Genomic DNA, 17,295 nt, shown 5'->3' on the forward strand with positions numbered 1-17,295 from the left:
GGGGGGACCCGGGGCGATGGCGGCGGGGAGCGGAACGGGGACGGGAACGGGGACGGGAACGGGGATGGGGGTGCGGGCACTGCCCGCCTCCCCCAACTGGTACAGCAGCCGCTGCAGCGACGCCAGCAGCGACGGCCGCCTCTTCGGCTTCGCGGCGAGGCACCGCGTCTGCCTTCTGGATGTCGCCGCCGCCGCGCCCGCGTTTTACGGTACCGTCACAACCTTCCCTCGCGTCCCTGTCCCCCGCGCTGTACAGCGGGGACGTGGGGCCTCCCCGCCACCGGGAGCCCAGGGAGGGCACATGGGAGGCGGCGGCGGGAGCCCCGGGATTTTGGGATCCGGGAGGTATGGGAAGGCTCCGGGTGTCCCGTGACGATTTCTCGCTGTCGCTGCAGGGGAGCTCATCGAGCACACGGACAGGATCTCCGGGTTCGCCTTTTGCCCCTGCCCCGGGCAGAGCAGCCTCTGCGCCAGCAGCTCCGACGACGGAAGCGTCAAAATCTGGGACACCGGGACGCTGTCGCCGGTGCTGGAGTACAGCCTGCACCAGGTACAGCCGGGCACGGCGAGGCAGAGGCAGAGCGGGGCACTCGCGGGCGGGGGTGCGGTGTATTAGAGCTCGCACTCAAAGCACGGTGAGGCTGCTTTGCCCGAAAGTGAATTTCAAGCCCGGTGGAATTAAATCCGTTGGATTTTGCTGGCCGGCTCTTTGTTCTTAGCCTGCAGCGCTGTTGCATCACCTTAATGAGCTGCTGGTTACCATCAAAGCCGCAGTGAACCAGCGTGCTCGTGCTTTGGACTCATTGCCGCCTAAGCCAGCTCGCTTAAAATGATCTCAGCAAGTTACTGTTGCCCACAGGACAGACTGAATGTATATTTGAAGAAGTTCCTGTGGCTCAGGATTCCCCATCAGCAGCTACATCCATCCTAAAAGAACTCAGGAACAAACAGAACTGGTGCTGGGGAGTGCTCACAGATTATTTTCTGCCTGTTATCCTAGGCTAGATAGTAGTAAGCCAGCTTTAAACGTTTTCAATCCTTTTTTTCAGAATGCAATCTCGGCGCTGCATTGGTCACCTCTTGTGAAAGATCTGATTGTGTCTGGTGATGAGAAAGGTGTCATTGTTTGTTACTGGCACAACAGAAATGACAGCCAGCAGTTCTTCCCAGAGCCTCGGACAGTTTTCTGCCTCACCTGTTCTCCTCATCATGAAAACCTGGTGGCCATTGGGTAAATGCTCATTAGTAAATATTCGTTATGTTTTGTTTTCCACTCTTCTTCTGCAAGAATTTATTGGGAGGTTTTGCTACATGGTTGAAAGACTAACTTTAAGAGGTCTTGGTGGCTGTTCTTTTACTTTAGGAGTAAAACAAATTAGAAATAACATCTAGATGTGGTAAACCTGCATAGGCAAAGCACTCTGTAACAGTGTAATGGTACGGGTTGTCTTCTCTGTGATAGGGTGATAGTGACCTGGAAAGAGCTTGTAAATCACCTCAGATATTATTCCACAAGCATCCAAGAATCTCTTCATTTGTTTAAATCTCTGCTTTCAGCTACAAGGATGGCATGGTGGTTGTAATTGATATCAGCAGGAAGAGAGAAGTTGTGCACCGGCTGAGAGGCCACGAGGATGAAATACATTGCCTGGCCTGGTGCCCTGTGCCTGGGGAAGAAAGGTTACCTGCTTGGCAGGATGAGCTCCAGGGTATGTAGACATGATTAACAGTTTGTGGAGTAGTTTTTAGTTCATGTAAATGTCCTTCCAGAGGACTGAATTCCTTACAGAAGGCTAGTAAGTAGCTAAGCAACTGATAAGTTCAATATCAGAAAATACGTTCTGATACAAATCAAGGTAATATTCAGCTCATTTTTATAAAGCTTTGAATTTGAAAGCATAATAACATGATTTCAATGGTATTCAGCAGCTCCTTCAGAGGAAGGCAAGGTTCCAAATGGGGAGCTGACACAGGACACAGCCACGAAGAAAGGTTGTTACCTGGCCTCTGGAAGCAAGGATCAAACCATACGAATATGGAGCTGTACCAGAGGCAGGAGTAAGTAAGATATAAACAGTAACAAGGTGTGGAACAGCTCTTGAACTGCAGCCTTGGTGTGCTTAAAGCATGGGGAATGTACTTCAAGCTGCAGATTCACAGAACTCCTCTGTCTGTGTGAGATTTTTGATGTGTCAGGTCCAGTGATCCCTCTTGGTTCTGCAGGTGTGATGACTCTGAAGCTGCCACCCACCAAGAGGAGAGGTGGAGCTGTGGATCCGGCGGTCAAGGAGCGCATTTGGCTGACTGTGCACTGGCCTCCTGGCCATCCCACTGAGATTGTGTCCAGTGGCTTTGGGTAAGTGGGCCACTCAGCAGCCTGGGGACCAGCAGCAGCTGCATTCGTTTGTTGATACTGAAGGAAGTACTGAATAGAAGACAACTCCTTCCTTTCCAGTGTAAGAGCAGAAAACAGGCCAAGAGTTCAGACTTTGAGAAAGTTACTGTTTGTCCCATAATTTGTCCAAGAATCTGACTGAGTATTGACTGCTAATAGCACTAATTGTGGTTTATGCCCATCTACTGGGAAAAAATGTCAGTTTTCAGGTGGTGTTTGTGTGTGTAGCTTTGTACAGGCATTGGATGTCTGCAGAGCTCTGTTACTCCTGACTTGTAGGGTATTTGTGATATAGTCTGTAAAGAGCCTGTGTTGTTCTTCTGAAGTGAAGAATCTAAATAAATTTCAATTTTGCAGAGGAGAACTGCTCCTTTGGAATTTGACCCAGCCTGGCAAACGCAAATGGACTCTTCTGGGATCTTCAGAAGGACAAAACCACTCCCGAATTGTGTTCAATCTCAGTTCTGTGAAGCACCAAGACAAAGAGCTCCTTTTTTCCATTTCAATGGACAGAGATGTAAGAACCATTTAAAAATTAACATAGAAATGCCTGTACTATGCAGTTTGAGGGAGTGAGAGTAACCCTTTTAGGGCCACAGTTTTTCTCTTGAAGTGGGTTAATTGCAGCAATTTATAACATTTGTTCTGAGCACAGGTTGTGTATGTTTCTGTTAGTTTATAAGCTCAACCTCTTACCATGGTGGAATGAATGTTTATGATGCTCTGGACTTGCATAGTACGGTTTAATGAAAGGTGTTTTCCACTTCATTTCCTCTATGTTTCCCTTTTAAAAGGCCTGGTTTTCCTTCTTAAAATCATTTAATTGTACAAAGTAATGCATCTATTTTTTTATGGGGTTTTTTTGCAATCTTTGGGGTTTTACAGGCAGCAGAGTGTCTCCTGTTCTGAAATTGGAAGAGCAACTTAGTAAAATGTATTCATTGTGTCCATTCCAGTCTTGCAGCTACTGCAGCCCTGTCTGTGACGTGGAATCCTCTGGGATCACATCCTGTCAAGCCTTGCATTCGACCTTTTGATTCTTCATTGCACTTCTGCTTTGTTCTTTCTTGTCCTATCAGTCACTGTATTTGACCACTCCTTGCTCCTTAAATATTCTTCAGGTGAAATGCTGGGATCTGTCAACTCTGGATTGCAGCTGGACCATGCCCTCCCTTGGAGGATTTGTCTACAGCCTTGCTTTCTCCCCTGTGGACACAGGCTGTCTTGCCATCGGGGTTGGAGACAGCATGATCCGCGTGTGGAATACTTTGTCCATGAACAATATTTATGATGTCAAAACCTTCTGGCAAAGCATAAAGTCTAAGGTTACAGCAGTAAGTGTGCTTTGGATTCCTGTTTTTTCCCCCTTATCTCTTCTTTTCAATGAATTTTTTTCAAGTATGTTTTTCTCACTCTGAAGGTTTTTCCCAACGAAAACGAGATAAAGCCAAGTTGTTCATTTTATACTCAATTCTTTCTGTATACAATACATTTTAGAATCTGGCAACAAATTTTTAGACCTATTTACAATCCTCGAAGCTTGCATTTACATCTAGTGGAAATAAGCTGAAGTCCAGCTGGCTGTTATGTTACTTTTTCACTTTTATCCTCCATGATTCTTCCTTGCTTCATCCGTGGTTACCCTTGCTGTGCTAGGAAGTTTGACAGATACAAAAACCAGTACAACCAACACAGGTCTCTTCAGCTGGGGTTTAACCAGTGGTTGGTCAAAAGTTACTGCCTGGTAAAAGAGCTGGTAGCTATTTCTGTTTTGTAATGTAGGTATTAAATAGCATTTTAATGATTTTAGTCCCTTTCATCTTATCCTATCAAAAATGGAAGGGGGAGAGCCTTTGATACTCAGAGCAGAGTGATCAAATCAAGTGGCTGTGGTTGGAAGGGTGGGTATAGGGCATGGTCCTTCTTCATCAGTTTCTGCATTTTCCTTTTGTTTATTGTTTAGCAATAAAGTGTAACTTAGGCCATTATGTGTCTCTTTCTGTTTTTCTCACAGTTATCCTGGCATCCAACTAAGGAAGGCTCCTTGGCTTTTGGAACAGACGATGGAAAAGTTGGCATATTTGACACCTTGTCCAGCAGGTAAAAAAGCAGCTTTCAAATTCATTAGTGTCAGATCCTGCTGGTGTGTTACCATACAGGGGTGTGGTGTGGTCTTTCCTGAGAGATACCTTTGCTGTTAGATGAGTAGGATTTAATTAAAATTAGTCGAGCAGTTGGATTTTTTCATCTGCATTATATCTGAGCTTCTGTGGTAAACTTGCCATAAGTTAAAATTGCATGACCCGAGATCACCTGTGGGAGGACATCAGTTCAGGAAGACTTTATCCAGAAAGACATTTTCAGGGAAGGAGGAGCAGCAAGGAGGAGAAGGTCACCAGCACAATTGGGTTACAATTTTAGTAGTGTCCTACAGCAGATTTTAAAGAAAGCTTGGTTGAGCCATGGCTTTAGAATATTAAAGCACCTGGTGTCTCAAGTATGTTGCTTTGATTCTATCTTTTTTTAATTTCTATTTGGTGAAATGTGACTGCCCCTGCTTCCTTATCTTCCTGCCCAGTGCTAAGAATAAGCCACCTCAGATCTCCAGTACTTACCACAAGAAGACTGTGTACACATTAGCCTGGGGGCCTCCAACTCCTCCTCTGACTTCTGGTGAGTCTTCCAACACCTTGTGGCAAAATAAAACGCCCATGCAGAGCACAGGGATGCCATGAAGCTGCTATTCCCTCCCTTCTTTGGAGAAGGAGCCCCATTTGCTTGGTGGCAATCCTTTAGAGCAGCTAAGAATGTGTTCTGCTTGAGGAACTCGTAACAGTTTTGCAAGGGTACAAACTCCTGTAGTTTGTGAATTCTGGTACCTTCAGGAAATAGGTGAGAGTAGTGCTCCACACCTCTGGGCTTGCTTCAGGGTGGTACAGACCAGGAACTTCACAGGCTTCCTGCAGCAATTGTATCAAATCAAATACGCCTTCCAGAGTTTCTGCCATTTGAACTTCAGCTCTTCTCACACAACTTGGATTTTTTTTTCTTTTAAGGACCAAAATTTAAAGGAAATTTTAGTGTTTGCAGTGATTGTGCTATGAGGGATCTGTTGGTAGAAATGAGAGCTCCTTTCAGAGGGTTGTACTGTGAGAATTTCCTGCTGCTGGACTGCAGGCCAGATGGATACTGCTTTTTAAAGCTGTGAATTGTGTATATGTATATATATATATACACACACACACACACAGAAGGATGTATATTGCTTTTTGAAATAATGTTTTGATTTATAGTGGGAGGGATTAGTTCTGTGAAGACTGATGAAGAACAGAGTATAATTAGCTCTTTTTCTCTGTTGGATAGGAGAAGAAAGTGAACAGCCCTCTGTAACTTTGTACAGTTGTGCTGGAGAAGGAATTGTTTTTCAACACAATCCCTGGAAGCTTAATGGAGAAGCAAATGACATCAACAAAGTCATCCGAGACACCAATTCAATCAAAGTGAGTATGAATTTGAGGGGGTTTTATGGATTCATAGTAACCATGCCAGAGTTACCATGGCCTTGTAGTTGTAAGTTTCTGATTTTGCCTTTGTGATGTCTATAACAAAAAACTTGAACCCCTCAGTCTCCACAGATGAACTTCAGAGACACTAGCTGACTCAAACTATTTAAACAGTTCATATATTTGTGTCTGAAGAGGGTGGTTGGTATTTTTTTTCTCCCAGTGTCAACATGGCACATCTTTTTCTGGCATCAGTTGCTTAATTTTCTACACTATAATTTGCTTAACTGGGAAAGGTAAATTGGAGGATAGAGTTTGGTTTTAAAGCTGTGTGTGGCTGCTTAAAGTAGTAGGTTCATACAGAGCTTTCCAGCTCCAAAGCACTTGAAGTGATAACCTGAATCATGTCCTAGCTTTCACCACATCGTGGGCATGCATAAGTTATTTACCTCAATTCCTTTAGTTCCCTTGCTTCAACCATGAACCTTTTAAGACAAATTTTTCATTAAAAACAATTATGATTTTGCAGGAGGCTGTTTCCATTTATACTGCAGCCAGTGCAGAGTGGTTGGTGATCACTGAGTATCTTCTCAAGTGTGATCAGTCATTTCCTAGTTGAAAGTATAAAATAAGTGGAGTGGGTTGGATCTTCAGTTCTTTTAAGTCAGTTGAAGTTAGTCAAAGGGTATTGATTTGTATCAGCTGGGTTTTGGCTTCTTTCTTGAGTGAAGACTCGTTGGGAGTTAAGAGAGTAATGTTACAGGCATTGAAATGATCATATTTAGGCATCTAAATTGTAAATTGTAAGTACTTTTTGTCTGAATTAGAATGAATAGGGATAATTACAAGTAAACTTTGGTTTCTTTTGAAATGCGATAGAATTTGGTTGCAATGTCTGGTGCTTTCCAAGGAGTGTAAGGAGATGAAACATCCAGGTCCTACTGGAATCCAGACAAAACTTCAAAATATTTCCCAGAACTGATAGAAACAATCATTGGTTCTTGCATCAGTTCTTTCAGTCTTAATTGCTCAGGTTTATGTCACTGTTACAAAAGCAATGGACACTTCTATGATTTCCATTTTGCAGACTAATTGCAGCTCTGTCCAGTTGCCAGCCTTGTTCTGTTGAATGTATATGAGAGAGATTTAAGAGGTTTTGGCAATAATTGTGTCTTCTTTCTGCAGCACAAGCTGCCTGCACGTACAGAGATCAGCTGGAAACCAGATGGCAAACTCCTGGCTCTTGGCAATGAGGATGGGTATGTTCCATTTGTAGGTTAAGGTGGTGTCTGTGCTGATCTTGACTGGAGTCACTGTGGTGAAGCAAAAGCACTTTTTGTTGCCCTGGTTTGTATCTGTTCTTCCACTGCTGATGTGTTTGAATCATCATAATTCAGCATTCCCTGCTGTTATTTGTTGTACCTGCTCTTGGCATGGAGGATCCTCATTATCACATTAAATTCTTTTTCAAGGATCCACTCATGGTTGAAATGCACTTTTGCTGGGTTTGAGTTGAATCCAGAAAGCACAAACTCAGTGACTCTTAATTCACGTGCTCCAATTCTGCTCATGCAAGATAACAAAAAAGTTTTCCCATTTTCTCCAACTACTGGAATTCTTACACTGTTGTTCTTATATTTCAGCTCAATTGAAATATTTCAGGCACCAAACTTGAAGCTGCTCTGCACTATCCAGCAGCATCACAAGCTGATCAATGCCATTCGTTGGCACCATGAGCACGGGACCCAGCCAGAGCTGAGTTACCTGATAGCTTCAGGCTCCATCAATGCCACCATTTATGTGCATAATCTGAAGAATGTTGTAGGTAACAGTTTGCAGATTATATTCCAAGTCTTGGCATATTTTTTTTTTTTGTTTATTTCTGTTTTTGTCTTTCTGGCCATACTTAATAATTTTCTTTTTTCTTTCAGAGAACTCTTCAGAAAGTCCTTTGACAATAACAGAGCCTTTTCGAACTCTGGCTGGGCACACAGCTAAAATCACAAGTCTTTCTTGGAGCCCCCACCATGAGGGGAGATTGGTGTCTGCTTGCTATGATGGCACTGCACAGGTATTGTCCAAAGCATCTCAGAATTGTATTTCAAATCATCCATTCCACAGCTGACTAAAGAGCAAAACTTGTTTTTGTGACATAAACTTTTGAAGTACTGCAAATTTACCTTTGGTAACCATCTGCTGGTTCTGGATACCTGATATCCAGATTACTTTGTGATTTGTGAATTGATTTTTAAGTCCAGTCATTAAGGTTTTCGTATTAGCACTTTCAGATCCTTAGAAAAGGAAGACATTGTGCAGCTGTATCAGTGCAAGCAAAGGAAGCCCTACATTTTCTCCATTTGCGTGTTGGTATTTGAAATACCCCTGCAAAATCCCAATAGAGAAGTTCCTGCATGTGCACATCATGAGAAAATGCAGAGTATTAGGTGAAGAAGAGACTTTCTGAGTAAGTGGATTTCTGTCTTGTTGCCAAGGTGTGGGATGTGATGAAGGAAGAGCCACTCTGCAACTACCGAGGGCACCAGGGCCGCCTGCTGAGTGTCCAGTGGTCACCAGTGGATTCAGATTGTGTTTATACAGGAGCAGATGATTTTTCTGTTCACAAGTGGCACATCTCCAGGCAGGAACATACACGGCCTCCTCAGGGTGAGTGTATTCAAACAGAAGACCTTTCCTGAAGGTGATGTTGGAGCTAAGAAATGGAGGGTTGCCTTGTTGAAATTATGCAAGTTCTTGTGCTGAATTCCAAATCTGCTTCCTCTTCAGGAATAAACTGTGTCTAGGTTTACATTGAGTTTTATCCTTACTTGGAAAGTGTTGATCTTGAGATACAGGCAGCTAATTCACTAAAATTGCCACCTTTTACAGGCAAAAAGAGTGTAGAATTAGAGAAGAAAAGAAGTATGCAGCCAAAAGTCAAAGCCAAGAAGAAGAAAAAGCCAACAGGCAAGAGTCCAGGCAAGCAGGATGCAAATGATGCCATGAATGGAGATGACAGCATGAAGGAAATGTTGCTGGAGGAAAATGGAGTGTCAGACCATGAAGGAGAAAAAGAAGCTCAGGAGGCAGAGTTGGCTGATAAAGTCTCTGTGACTGGTAATAATCAAATCATCTTAGTTCAATGTTTCCAGACTGTTCAGCCCTCAGAGCATCACCAAGTTTAATTTTCATGCAGATTTTCTCATTGTATGGTTTTATTGAAATTGTCCACTTGAAGGAAAAAGGCTCTGGAATGCCTTTTGTAATTTCCCAAACTAGTTTGGGGCTAGTTGTCTTTAGATAACAAGATTCTGGCCTCATGAACAGTTACCATGTTTGGCTTGAAACAGTGTCATTTTTGATCAGCAGTGATAAATCTTATAATACTGGTGCATCTTCATTGGTGTCTTTTGACATCTCATTTAGCCTTCTGACAGTTCTCTGTTTTCTTGATGTTTCCTTTCCCTAAAAAGCTGTTAAGTTCTACGGCAAAGCAAAGCTTGGTTTCTGTATGTTTCAAAATTAGTGTACCAGAATGTGAATATGTGAATTATTCTGTGTGCATTTCCATTCATTGCTTTTCCTTTTTTAAATCACTTGGCTCCACAGTGTCCAGGGATACATCTTCATCTGCATGTGATTATTCTTCATTCAGCTCACCAAAGCCTTTTGTGACCCAGAAAGCTGCTCCCGTGAAAAAGGATCCACCTAAAGAGAAGCCAGGTTAGTATGTTTCAGGGATTTTTTACCGTCCTGTATCAAGGCAGAGTTCCCCATTCTGGACTTGTTTGGCTGGAGCTTCTCTTCTTAATGTGACACCAAATAAATGCCAGAGAAAGAAGAGGGTGCTTTTAAAATATGTTGAGGAGCTCTGCTGTAACTGCAGCAGCAGTGACTAAAATGTGTCTGATCTTTCAGCTCCTGATGCCTCTCTAAAGAAGAAGAAGCCTCGTTCTATTCTGCCCTTCAGCACATTAATGGATCACAGATCAAAAGATGAATTGCATCAGGACTGCTTGAAGCTGGCTGCATGTCTGAAAACTAAAGGTATCAGTATAAAACTTAAAATACCGAGAGGGTAGGTGCTCTCAAGTACTCAGAATAAGTGTCCAGGGACTTGACTTCAACCACAGGACATTATTTTTCTTAAATCCTCACCTTTATCAAAGAGTGTGACTAGTTGTGGTATCAAACTTACATCTAAGTACTGAGTGTTGACCAGCAAATTGTTAAATCTGCTATACAGGAAAGAAAGTAGAAAACAGAAGTACTTGCCAACAGTTGAGTGGTACAGTGACTTGGCACATTCCAGTTCCCAGTTTTGTATTAAATCCTAAATATTCATTCTTCTTATCTGGTTTAGATAATAATGAAGATGTATCCCCTGACCTCAAGGATTGCATCCACTTGGGGCTGTTCACAGACAGGGATTCTCTGCACAAGATGATTGATATGGAAGGTAAGTGGCATAAAGAGTGTGTCCACTCTAACTTGTATTCAAGTAGAAAATAAATTGGGAAAAATGCTTGAGTTTTCTTTACTGTGGATTACAGTCTAGGATTAAGAATGCAGCTCTGTGTGAGAAGATACATCTTTTTCCCAGATAGTTTTTACATCTTTCAGTTGCAAACCTGCCATACCTTAAGCTTGAGTTATTTCACTTCTCCCAAGCTATTTTACTGTGACAAATGATGCTGTTGCACTCATGCTGATGGGAAGTGTGTTTGCTTCCAACAGGAAAGCACCACTTGGAGAATGGGCACGCAGAGCTCTTCCAGCAGCTCATGCTATGGAAAGGAGACTTGAAGGGTGTTCTCCAGGCAGCTGCTGAGAGGGGGGAGCTGACAGACCAGCTCGTAGCCATGTCACCCATGGGTATGTTTGCTCTTGGCATCACATAAGCTGGTGGAACTGGCTGCCAAAGGTCCCCTCATTCTGGTGGTTCTGGACAGAAGCTCAAGAATTGGTTCTTTGTAATATGATTAGCATTCCTTACAGCTTGCTGCTGGCTTAAATATCCTTGTAAGTTATTTTACTGGCAGTGAAGTCCTGCAGTCATGTTCAAGGCCTAATTTTGCCCCACTTCATTGACTTGTGTTAGGATGGTTAAGAAATAAGAAACTACTCTGGGGCAGAGAAGAGGTACATATTGAAGAAACAAGTGATGGTATCCCACAGGAATTCTTCCAGTTATAAAACTGTCTCCAATGGTGTTGCCTTCTCTTTTACAGCTGGATACCAGGCCTGGGTTTGGACAGTGGAAGCCTTTGCCAAGCAGCTGTGTTTCCAGGAGCAATATGTGAAGGCTGCCTCCCATCTCCTGTCCATCCATAAAGTCTATGAGGCTATTGAGCTCCTGAAAGTGAACAATTTTTACAGGTTGCTGTATATTTATGTTTATCTTGGTTTTCTTGTGGGGTGGATTTGTCATTTTGGTTCACTCTTTGCACACAGATTAACTTTTCTGTCTGGTTTCCCTTATGTGCATTAGGGAAGCGATTGTAATGGCTAAGGCCAGGCTGCGTCCAGAAGATCCAATTCTGAAGGATCTCTACACCAGCTGGGCAGCTCTGCTAGAGAAAGATGGTCATTATTCCATGGCTGCCAAATGGTGAGTGTTACTGGGGAGAAGACAGAGTTGGTTCTATGCCTACAACAAAGAAAGTTCTTGGGTTTGTAGCAGTTGAAATCTGTTAACTGGTCCAGTCATTGGTTGTATAAGGTGCTTTCTGAGCCTGATCTCACTAAATTTCCTCTAATATAGGTAGGAAAAGAAGCTCCAGAGAGCAGTTCAGAGCAAAAGATCCAAATGTCATATTACAGTAGAGCTATCTCTTTCCACAGACATTACTGGAAGTTTTTGAAAACTAGTCTAGCAAGACTAAGATTAGGTTGTCTACAAAAAGACTATGTGAGATTTCCAACCTTTCCACTGGAAACATGCAGTGCAGCAGTTCATCTTGAGTTTCTTGAAGCCTCATCTAATATCCTGGTCATTGGGTTATCCTGCTCCAACTGGAGTGTTTATCCTTTGTGACTACCAAAATTACTAATACCACTTGAAATATTTTGGCTGGAGTAGTGTCCTCTGCTTGATGCTGATTTCAGTTCTGGCATTTTTGTGGATAATCACAGTTGTGAAAGGATTTGCATGAAACCCAGACAAATGCAGTAGGGACAAACAGCTGCATATAACCTTTGTCTATTGAATCTGTTTCGTTTTATTGCTCATCCAAGCCATGTGTGGTATGCAGACCACCAGAAATTTCAGTCCCTGACTTTAAGGCTGTGTGACTTCCCCTTGGTAGCTTTGCATCAGATTGTTCACCATATGTCTATAGTAAACTTTGATAAGAAAAAGTGGTGAGAGCTCTGAGAACCTGTGGAAAATCCACAATCATCTTCATTTGCATATTTGTGATACTGTGTTGCAACACAATTTAAAAACTATTTTAGTAACAATCAATTTGTTTTGCTTTTATCTTTTTCAGTTATCTGGGGGCTTCCTCACCCTATGATGCGGTTAAAGTGTTGTCAAAGAAGGGGGATGTGACATCCCTTAAAACTGCTGCTGAGCTTGCTCTGATATCTGGGGAGGAGGAGTTGTCAGCAACTTTGTCTTTGAGATGTGCCCAAGACCTGCTGTTATCCAGGAACTGGGTGGGAGCTCAGGAAGTCCTTCAGCAACATAAAACTTTATTTGTGAGTCTGGTCCTTTCCACCTTCTTCAGTGTTGTCTCTCTCTAGATTAACTTAACTTGGCACCACTTCCCATACCTGAAGAGTCCACAAGTGGTCCTTTGAGCTGGTTTTGCCTCAAAATATTTTTCTGGGAGTATATTGCAATGACCCTGTGGAAAAGTGTGCACCTTTGCAGAGGGCCATGGTGGGGTGGTATGTAGGCTCTGCTTCTTAGTTACATGAGAGGTGGTTGAGAAAGTGGGATTCATTTTTAAGTGTAATACTGATCATGAGAAGAAAGAGGTAAAGCATTTGCTGTTTACATTAAAGGAACAAATGAGCCAACTCTAAGTCCATCTGCTGGAGGTTTGAATTTGAAATCTCTTGTGGACTCAGAAGCAGGTGGCTACCTTGGCTTGCTCTGACGTTCCCGTCTGACTTCCCTTAGGCTCTGTCACCAAGAAGCTGCTACCAGCCATGATGTTCTTAAGTCACTCTACCTGCTGTGGTCAGCAAGGGATTGTTTTTCGTGTTGCAACAGCTCAGTGGTTTGTTTTTTTTCCTCCTTGTCAAAGGGACAAAGCCTTGTTTTCTGCCTGAACGAACTGCTCTGCAGGTGCCTCAGTGAAAGGAATCCCTGTGAGCGAAAGAGCCCCGTGCCCCCCTGTTACCACAACTGGGAGCTGAACAGACAGGCCTCGTTTTTTGACATGGTGACAGAAGTGTGGCAGAATGTGCTGGGCATGGACACCACTGAACGAGCCACATGTGCACAGGAGCAGCTGCACAGGATTGAGCATCCTCCTTCAACCAGCAACACACACCCAAAGCAGGTAAATGGATTTCAGTCTGTGCAGGCATGAAGCCTTACTGTGGCATAGGCAGTAAACCCAGCCACTTTGTGGTGTTGCACCAGCCATTCCCAGGGAACTGATGTCTGCACCCCGCTGCAGCATGGGGTTATAGTCTGGGAGAGATGATCAGCAGCTGGGGCAGCTTTGTGTAGCCACCAGTTAGTTTCTGCATTTGTTTGTGTGCAGGGTAAGAACTGACATAGGGTGTTGGGAGTCAGCCTGAGGTCACTGAGATGTGCTGGCTCGGAATTACTGACAGAGCTGAGGAGTCTCAGCACTGATTCGGGGGTTGTAGTGGACTGTTAGGGAGGCAGGGCTGCTTGTTGTCAAAAATCCTGGTGTTCACAAGGTCTGTCCATAGACCAGTGCTCCTGCAGCTCCTCTGTGTGACCACAGTGAATCACCGCTCCCGCTTCTCATCTGCTTAGCAGGACACAGGCAAGCACAGTGGCTGATTTTGCAGCTCAAAGTGATGTAGAAATGCTCTATCTCCTGCATGAAGGAGACTGTGTAAATTGCATTGTCATTAAAATTGCTTTTGGTCAAGTCATGTGCTCCTGGGCTCTTCCATGATGGTCATAAGCTCACACTTGGCAGTATAACTTTTAACTGTGCTCTCTGGTGCTTCCTGTAGGTGCTTTTCCATATCTCCCATGACCTGGCCCTTGCAGCCCTGAGCTGTCACTTGGGTACGTGGGATGAGGCAGTGAAAAATATTCTTGGAGCTGTGACCCGCAGTTTTGATGCTGGGAATTTCACTCTGATGCAGGAGATTTGCAGTATCATCCTTCCTGAGGGTAAGTGTCCTTGTGTCTCTTCTGCTGGCACTGACAGGGCTCTTCCTTGCCAACACAGCTGTGTCCATTAATGTTCCTAGGCTAAACAATGTTTGGAAGCAGCAAGACATACACATATGTGTGGAATTTGGCTAGTGAAAAGGCCACTGGGCGATGAAAATTCCTGACTGTGGAAGGAAGCTCAGCTATGTCCACCTGGTGTGAGTGATGTAGGAAACTTGAGTGAATTCTCTTCTGTGAGGGAGATGGGGAACATTAGAATGCTGTGTTCATTTCGTAGCTACACATACTCCAACCTGTCCTCCATTCTCTTTAGAGTATGCAGTGCATTTAGTTTGTGGCTCTTGATTATGTGAGTCTTGTGTTTTGCAGCTTGGGACCAAGGAAATTTGCTGTAGCTGATGAGAACATTTTAGCTAGAACAGAGTATTGTGTTCACAAAGATGCCAAAGATGTTTTTGCTTTCATACTTAGTGTACTGCTCTGCCAGTATCTGAGTAAATCCCTGATTGGGGTTTCCAGGGTTTCCTGGTTCATTTACCAGATCTGCTCTTTGTCTTTGGAAAGTTCTATGAACTATTTGTAATCCTTGTCTCATTATTAGGCTGTGATGACCTGAGACACAAACTGGACAGCACAAATTCTCAGAGCATGGATGCCTGCAGGAGTTTGGAGGGCTTCGTGGCTTACAGACTGCTCTATGACCTGTGGTGGAACCCACCCAAAGACTGCCTTGGCCTGCAGAAGGCTGTGTTGGGTCCTGTGCTGTGTCCCAGTGAGCAGACAGCTCCTGAGAAGAGTTGTGTTTCAGGTGACCCATCCTCTGAGGAAACGGTTCGAACTGCAGCTGAGATGGGTGAAAACCTCTGCAGTACAACTGACGTTCACAAGTGTGAGACACAAAGTGACTCAGGAACTGACTCGACTGATATGGTAGACAGACAGTCAAAACTGAAGGGTTGCCAAGTGCTCCTTTCAGAAGAGATGGCTGCCTTGCAGAACACCCAGAGAGACATAGCTGAGGTCCAGGAGACTTTAGCAGAAATGATCCGGCAGCATCAGCAGCAGAGGAACAATCTCCAGGAAAACACAAATGGAAACACGCAGGGAAGCAACCTGGAACAGAGTTCAGAGACTGAATCAGACAAACGATGCTCTGACAGCAACCAGATGAATTGGTAAGATTCAGCACATAAATGAGTGGATTAAAAAGTGCTGCTTGTTTGTGTGTTTGTGCAGGAAATTTCTTGTTTAGCCTAGACTAGCTCTAACCTCAATCTCATCCCCCAGGGGCACTTGAATATACAGCTCAGAAATCTTGCATTTCCCTTGGGGTGAACCACCATGTGCATAAACTCAGCTGAACAGTTTTGTGATGCATGAGGTGTTGTTACAGTGAATAAACAAGGCAGCTTGAAAGAGGGAGGATAATGAAAAGGCCAAGCATGACCTAAGAGTTCTGTTTCTTTGTTGAACATTGATTTGGGACTTTGGCAAGAACAAGCTCGAGCATAAAACACTTGGCCAGTTCTCTCCTGTGCTCCTTGTCCAGGAGGGAGGCTACACAGGCAACTAACAAAACAGTTACTCATGACACCTGCTCTTCTCTTGACAGCAAAGATGAAGTAAAGCAACCGATTACGCTCCCTGAGCTCACAAAGCAGCTTCTGAAAGCAAAGCAGAAATTAGCTGAATTCCCAGACAATTTAAAGGTAAGTTTTCAGAAGAGCCACTGCAGTTCTGAAAAAAGACAGTCATTCTGTAAGGGCAGCATCATCACAGAATCCTTTTTGTACAGATAGGAACAGTGATGTTCCTTGTGATCCTGTGGCAGTTTTGGGAGAGAACTGACACATGGCATCAGGGTGGTATTTTTCTTTCAAGCGTAATTTTCCCCATGCAGTCGGAAAGCATAGCTAAAGTTCCTGTGTGGGAGAACTCAATGAGACATCCTGTATGGATCATCCCATGCATTTTAAGAGTAATCCCTTGCTACTTATGTATGAAAAAATTTATAAACAATGAAATCAAAACTTTAAGCTATAAAATGGCCTTTATAGATTAGGAGCTGTAGACAGTACACACCACATGCTTGAAAATATGTCACCGTGGTGACTGGGCAAGAGGAGGCAAACCTGGATAAATGTGAGGAGAAAATGCATCTCACTCCTGACTGTTCTGAGGATGCTACAAAGCAGTGTCTTTAGAGAGCTGGCTGATTATGTGGAACAACTGTAATATAAACTTTAGACATCATCTCATGTTCCTTTTTTTGCAGGTCTTCCCCTTCCCTGACGTGCTGGAGTGCTGCCTTGTACTCCTTCACCTTGGATCCCAGTGTCCTTCTGAGCTGCAGGAAGAGGCTCTCGCTCTCCTTAGGAAACACGGTAGTGCTGGGATTTACAAAAAGGCTGGCAGGAGCTTCTTGACATGACATGGAGACCACACTGTCTCCCTTGAGCTGCCTCCAGCTGCTTAACACCAAGGCTGTTCTTTCTTCAAGTGAAGGCTTCTTTTGATGGCTGTGGCTGTTACTGATACAAAATGTCAGGTTTATACACATCCACTTGTGCTCATCCACTGATACTATTTAAGGAGACTGTTAGAAAATTGAAAAGCAGTAGAGTGTGGGCTTGAACTGTTATAATGGATTTTTGTATAGTTTTTTATTTGTTGGACATTATGCTAATGAAAGCTCTTGCTCTTCACGTGCAAGAGAAAGTTTTGAGCAGCTGTATAGTCTTTCAGCAGAGGAGGAAGAGTGAGCTGCCCTCAGGAAAATCAATGGTTTCTGTAAGCAAACTGACCCTTAGGCCAGTATTGTTCTTTAAGCATTGTGAGTTTATTTTCTCTCCTTTAAATAAAGTCTTCTACCACCATGAATTGGTATTAAATTTGATGTACAGAAATTAGTTCTCTAGACCGGTGCTATTCTAGACAGTGCCAAAACCAATCCTGGATTTTGCAGTCTTGAACATGCAGTATTTTGACCAGTCTTGCAGCTTACTTAAATGCTTTGTGTGGCTTGTTAGAAAAAGTAACTTTTCCCATTAAAAACACAAGGCTGC

General features: G+C 43.6%; 1 protein-coding gene across 1 annotated transcript; it reads left to right on the forward strand.

Annotated features, from left to right (window-relative positions):
• Positions 1-36: 36 nt before the first annotated feature.
• GEMIN5 (gem nuclear organelle associated protein 5) lies at positions 37-17,110 on the forward strand. Its single transcript, XM_048319430.1, has 28 exons — positions 37-209; positions 396-550; positions 1,050-1,231; positions 1,558-1,709; positions 1,927-2,058; positions 2,224-2,356; positions 2,753-2,912; positions 3,517-3,729; positions 4,410-4,495; positions 4,974-5,068; positions 5,759-5,895; positions 7,084-7,157; positions 7,542-7,723; positions 7,830-7,969; positions 8,391-8,562; positions 8,785-9,012; positions 9,505-9,618; positions 9,814-9,942; positions 10,259-10,354; positions 10,633-10,770; positions 11,127-11,274; positions 11,387-11,506; positions 12,387-12,597; positions 13,152-13,409; positions 14,065-14,227; positions 14,832-15,405; positions 15,843-15,939; positions 16,506-17,110. The coding sequence occupies exons 1-28, from the start codon at positions 65-67 to the stop codon at positions 16,659-16,661; spliced, it is 4,590 nt and encodes a 1,529-aa protein (XP_048175387.1). The 5' UTR covers positions 37-64; the 3' UTR covers positions 16,662-17,110.
• The last annotated feature ends 185 nt before the right edge of the window (positions 17,111-17,295 follow it).

The sequence above is a fragment of the Corvus hawaiiensis genome, chromosome 15 (assembly GCF_020740725.1).
Source record: "Corvus hawaiiensis isolate bCorHaw1 chromosome 15, bCorHaw1.pri.cur, whole genome shotgun sequence".
NCBI classification, from domain to species: domain Eukaryota; kingdom Metazoa; phylum Chordata; class Aves; order Passeriformes; family Corvidae; genus Corvus; species Corvus hawaiiensis.

Bases quoted from the DNA above. Each gene is read 5' to 3' on its own strand.
- GEMIN5 (XM_048319430.1), top strand. From the start codon at position 65: ATGGGGGTGCGGGCACTGCCCGCCTCCCCCAACTGGTACAGCAGCCGC. The intron at 1,232-1,557 runs GTAAATGCTCAT...CTCTGCTTTCAG, and splicing joins GAAAACCTGGTGGCCATTGG to CTACAAGGATGGCATGGTGG. The intron at 11,507-12,386 runs GTGAGTGTTACT...TATCTTTTTCAG, and splicing joins TATTCCATGGCTGCCAAATG to TTATCTGGGGGCTTCCTCAC.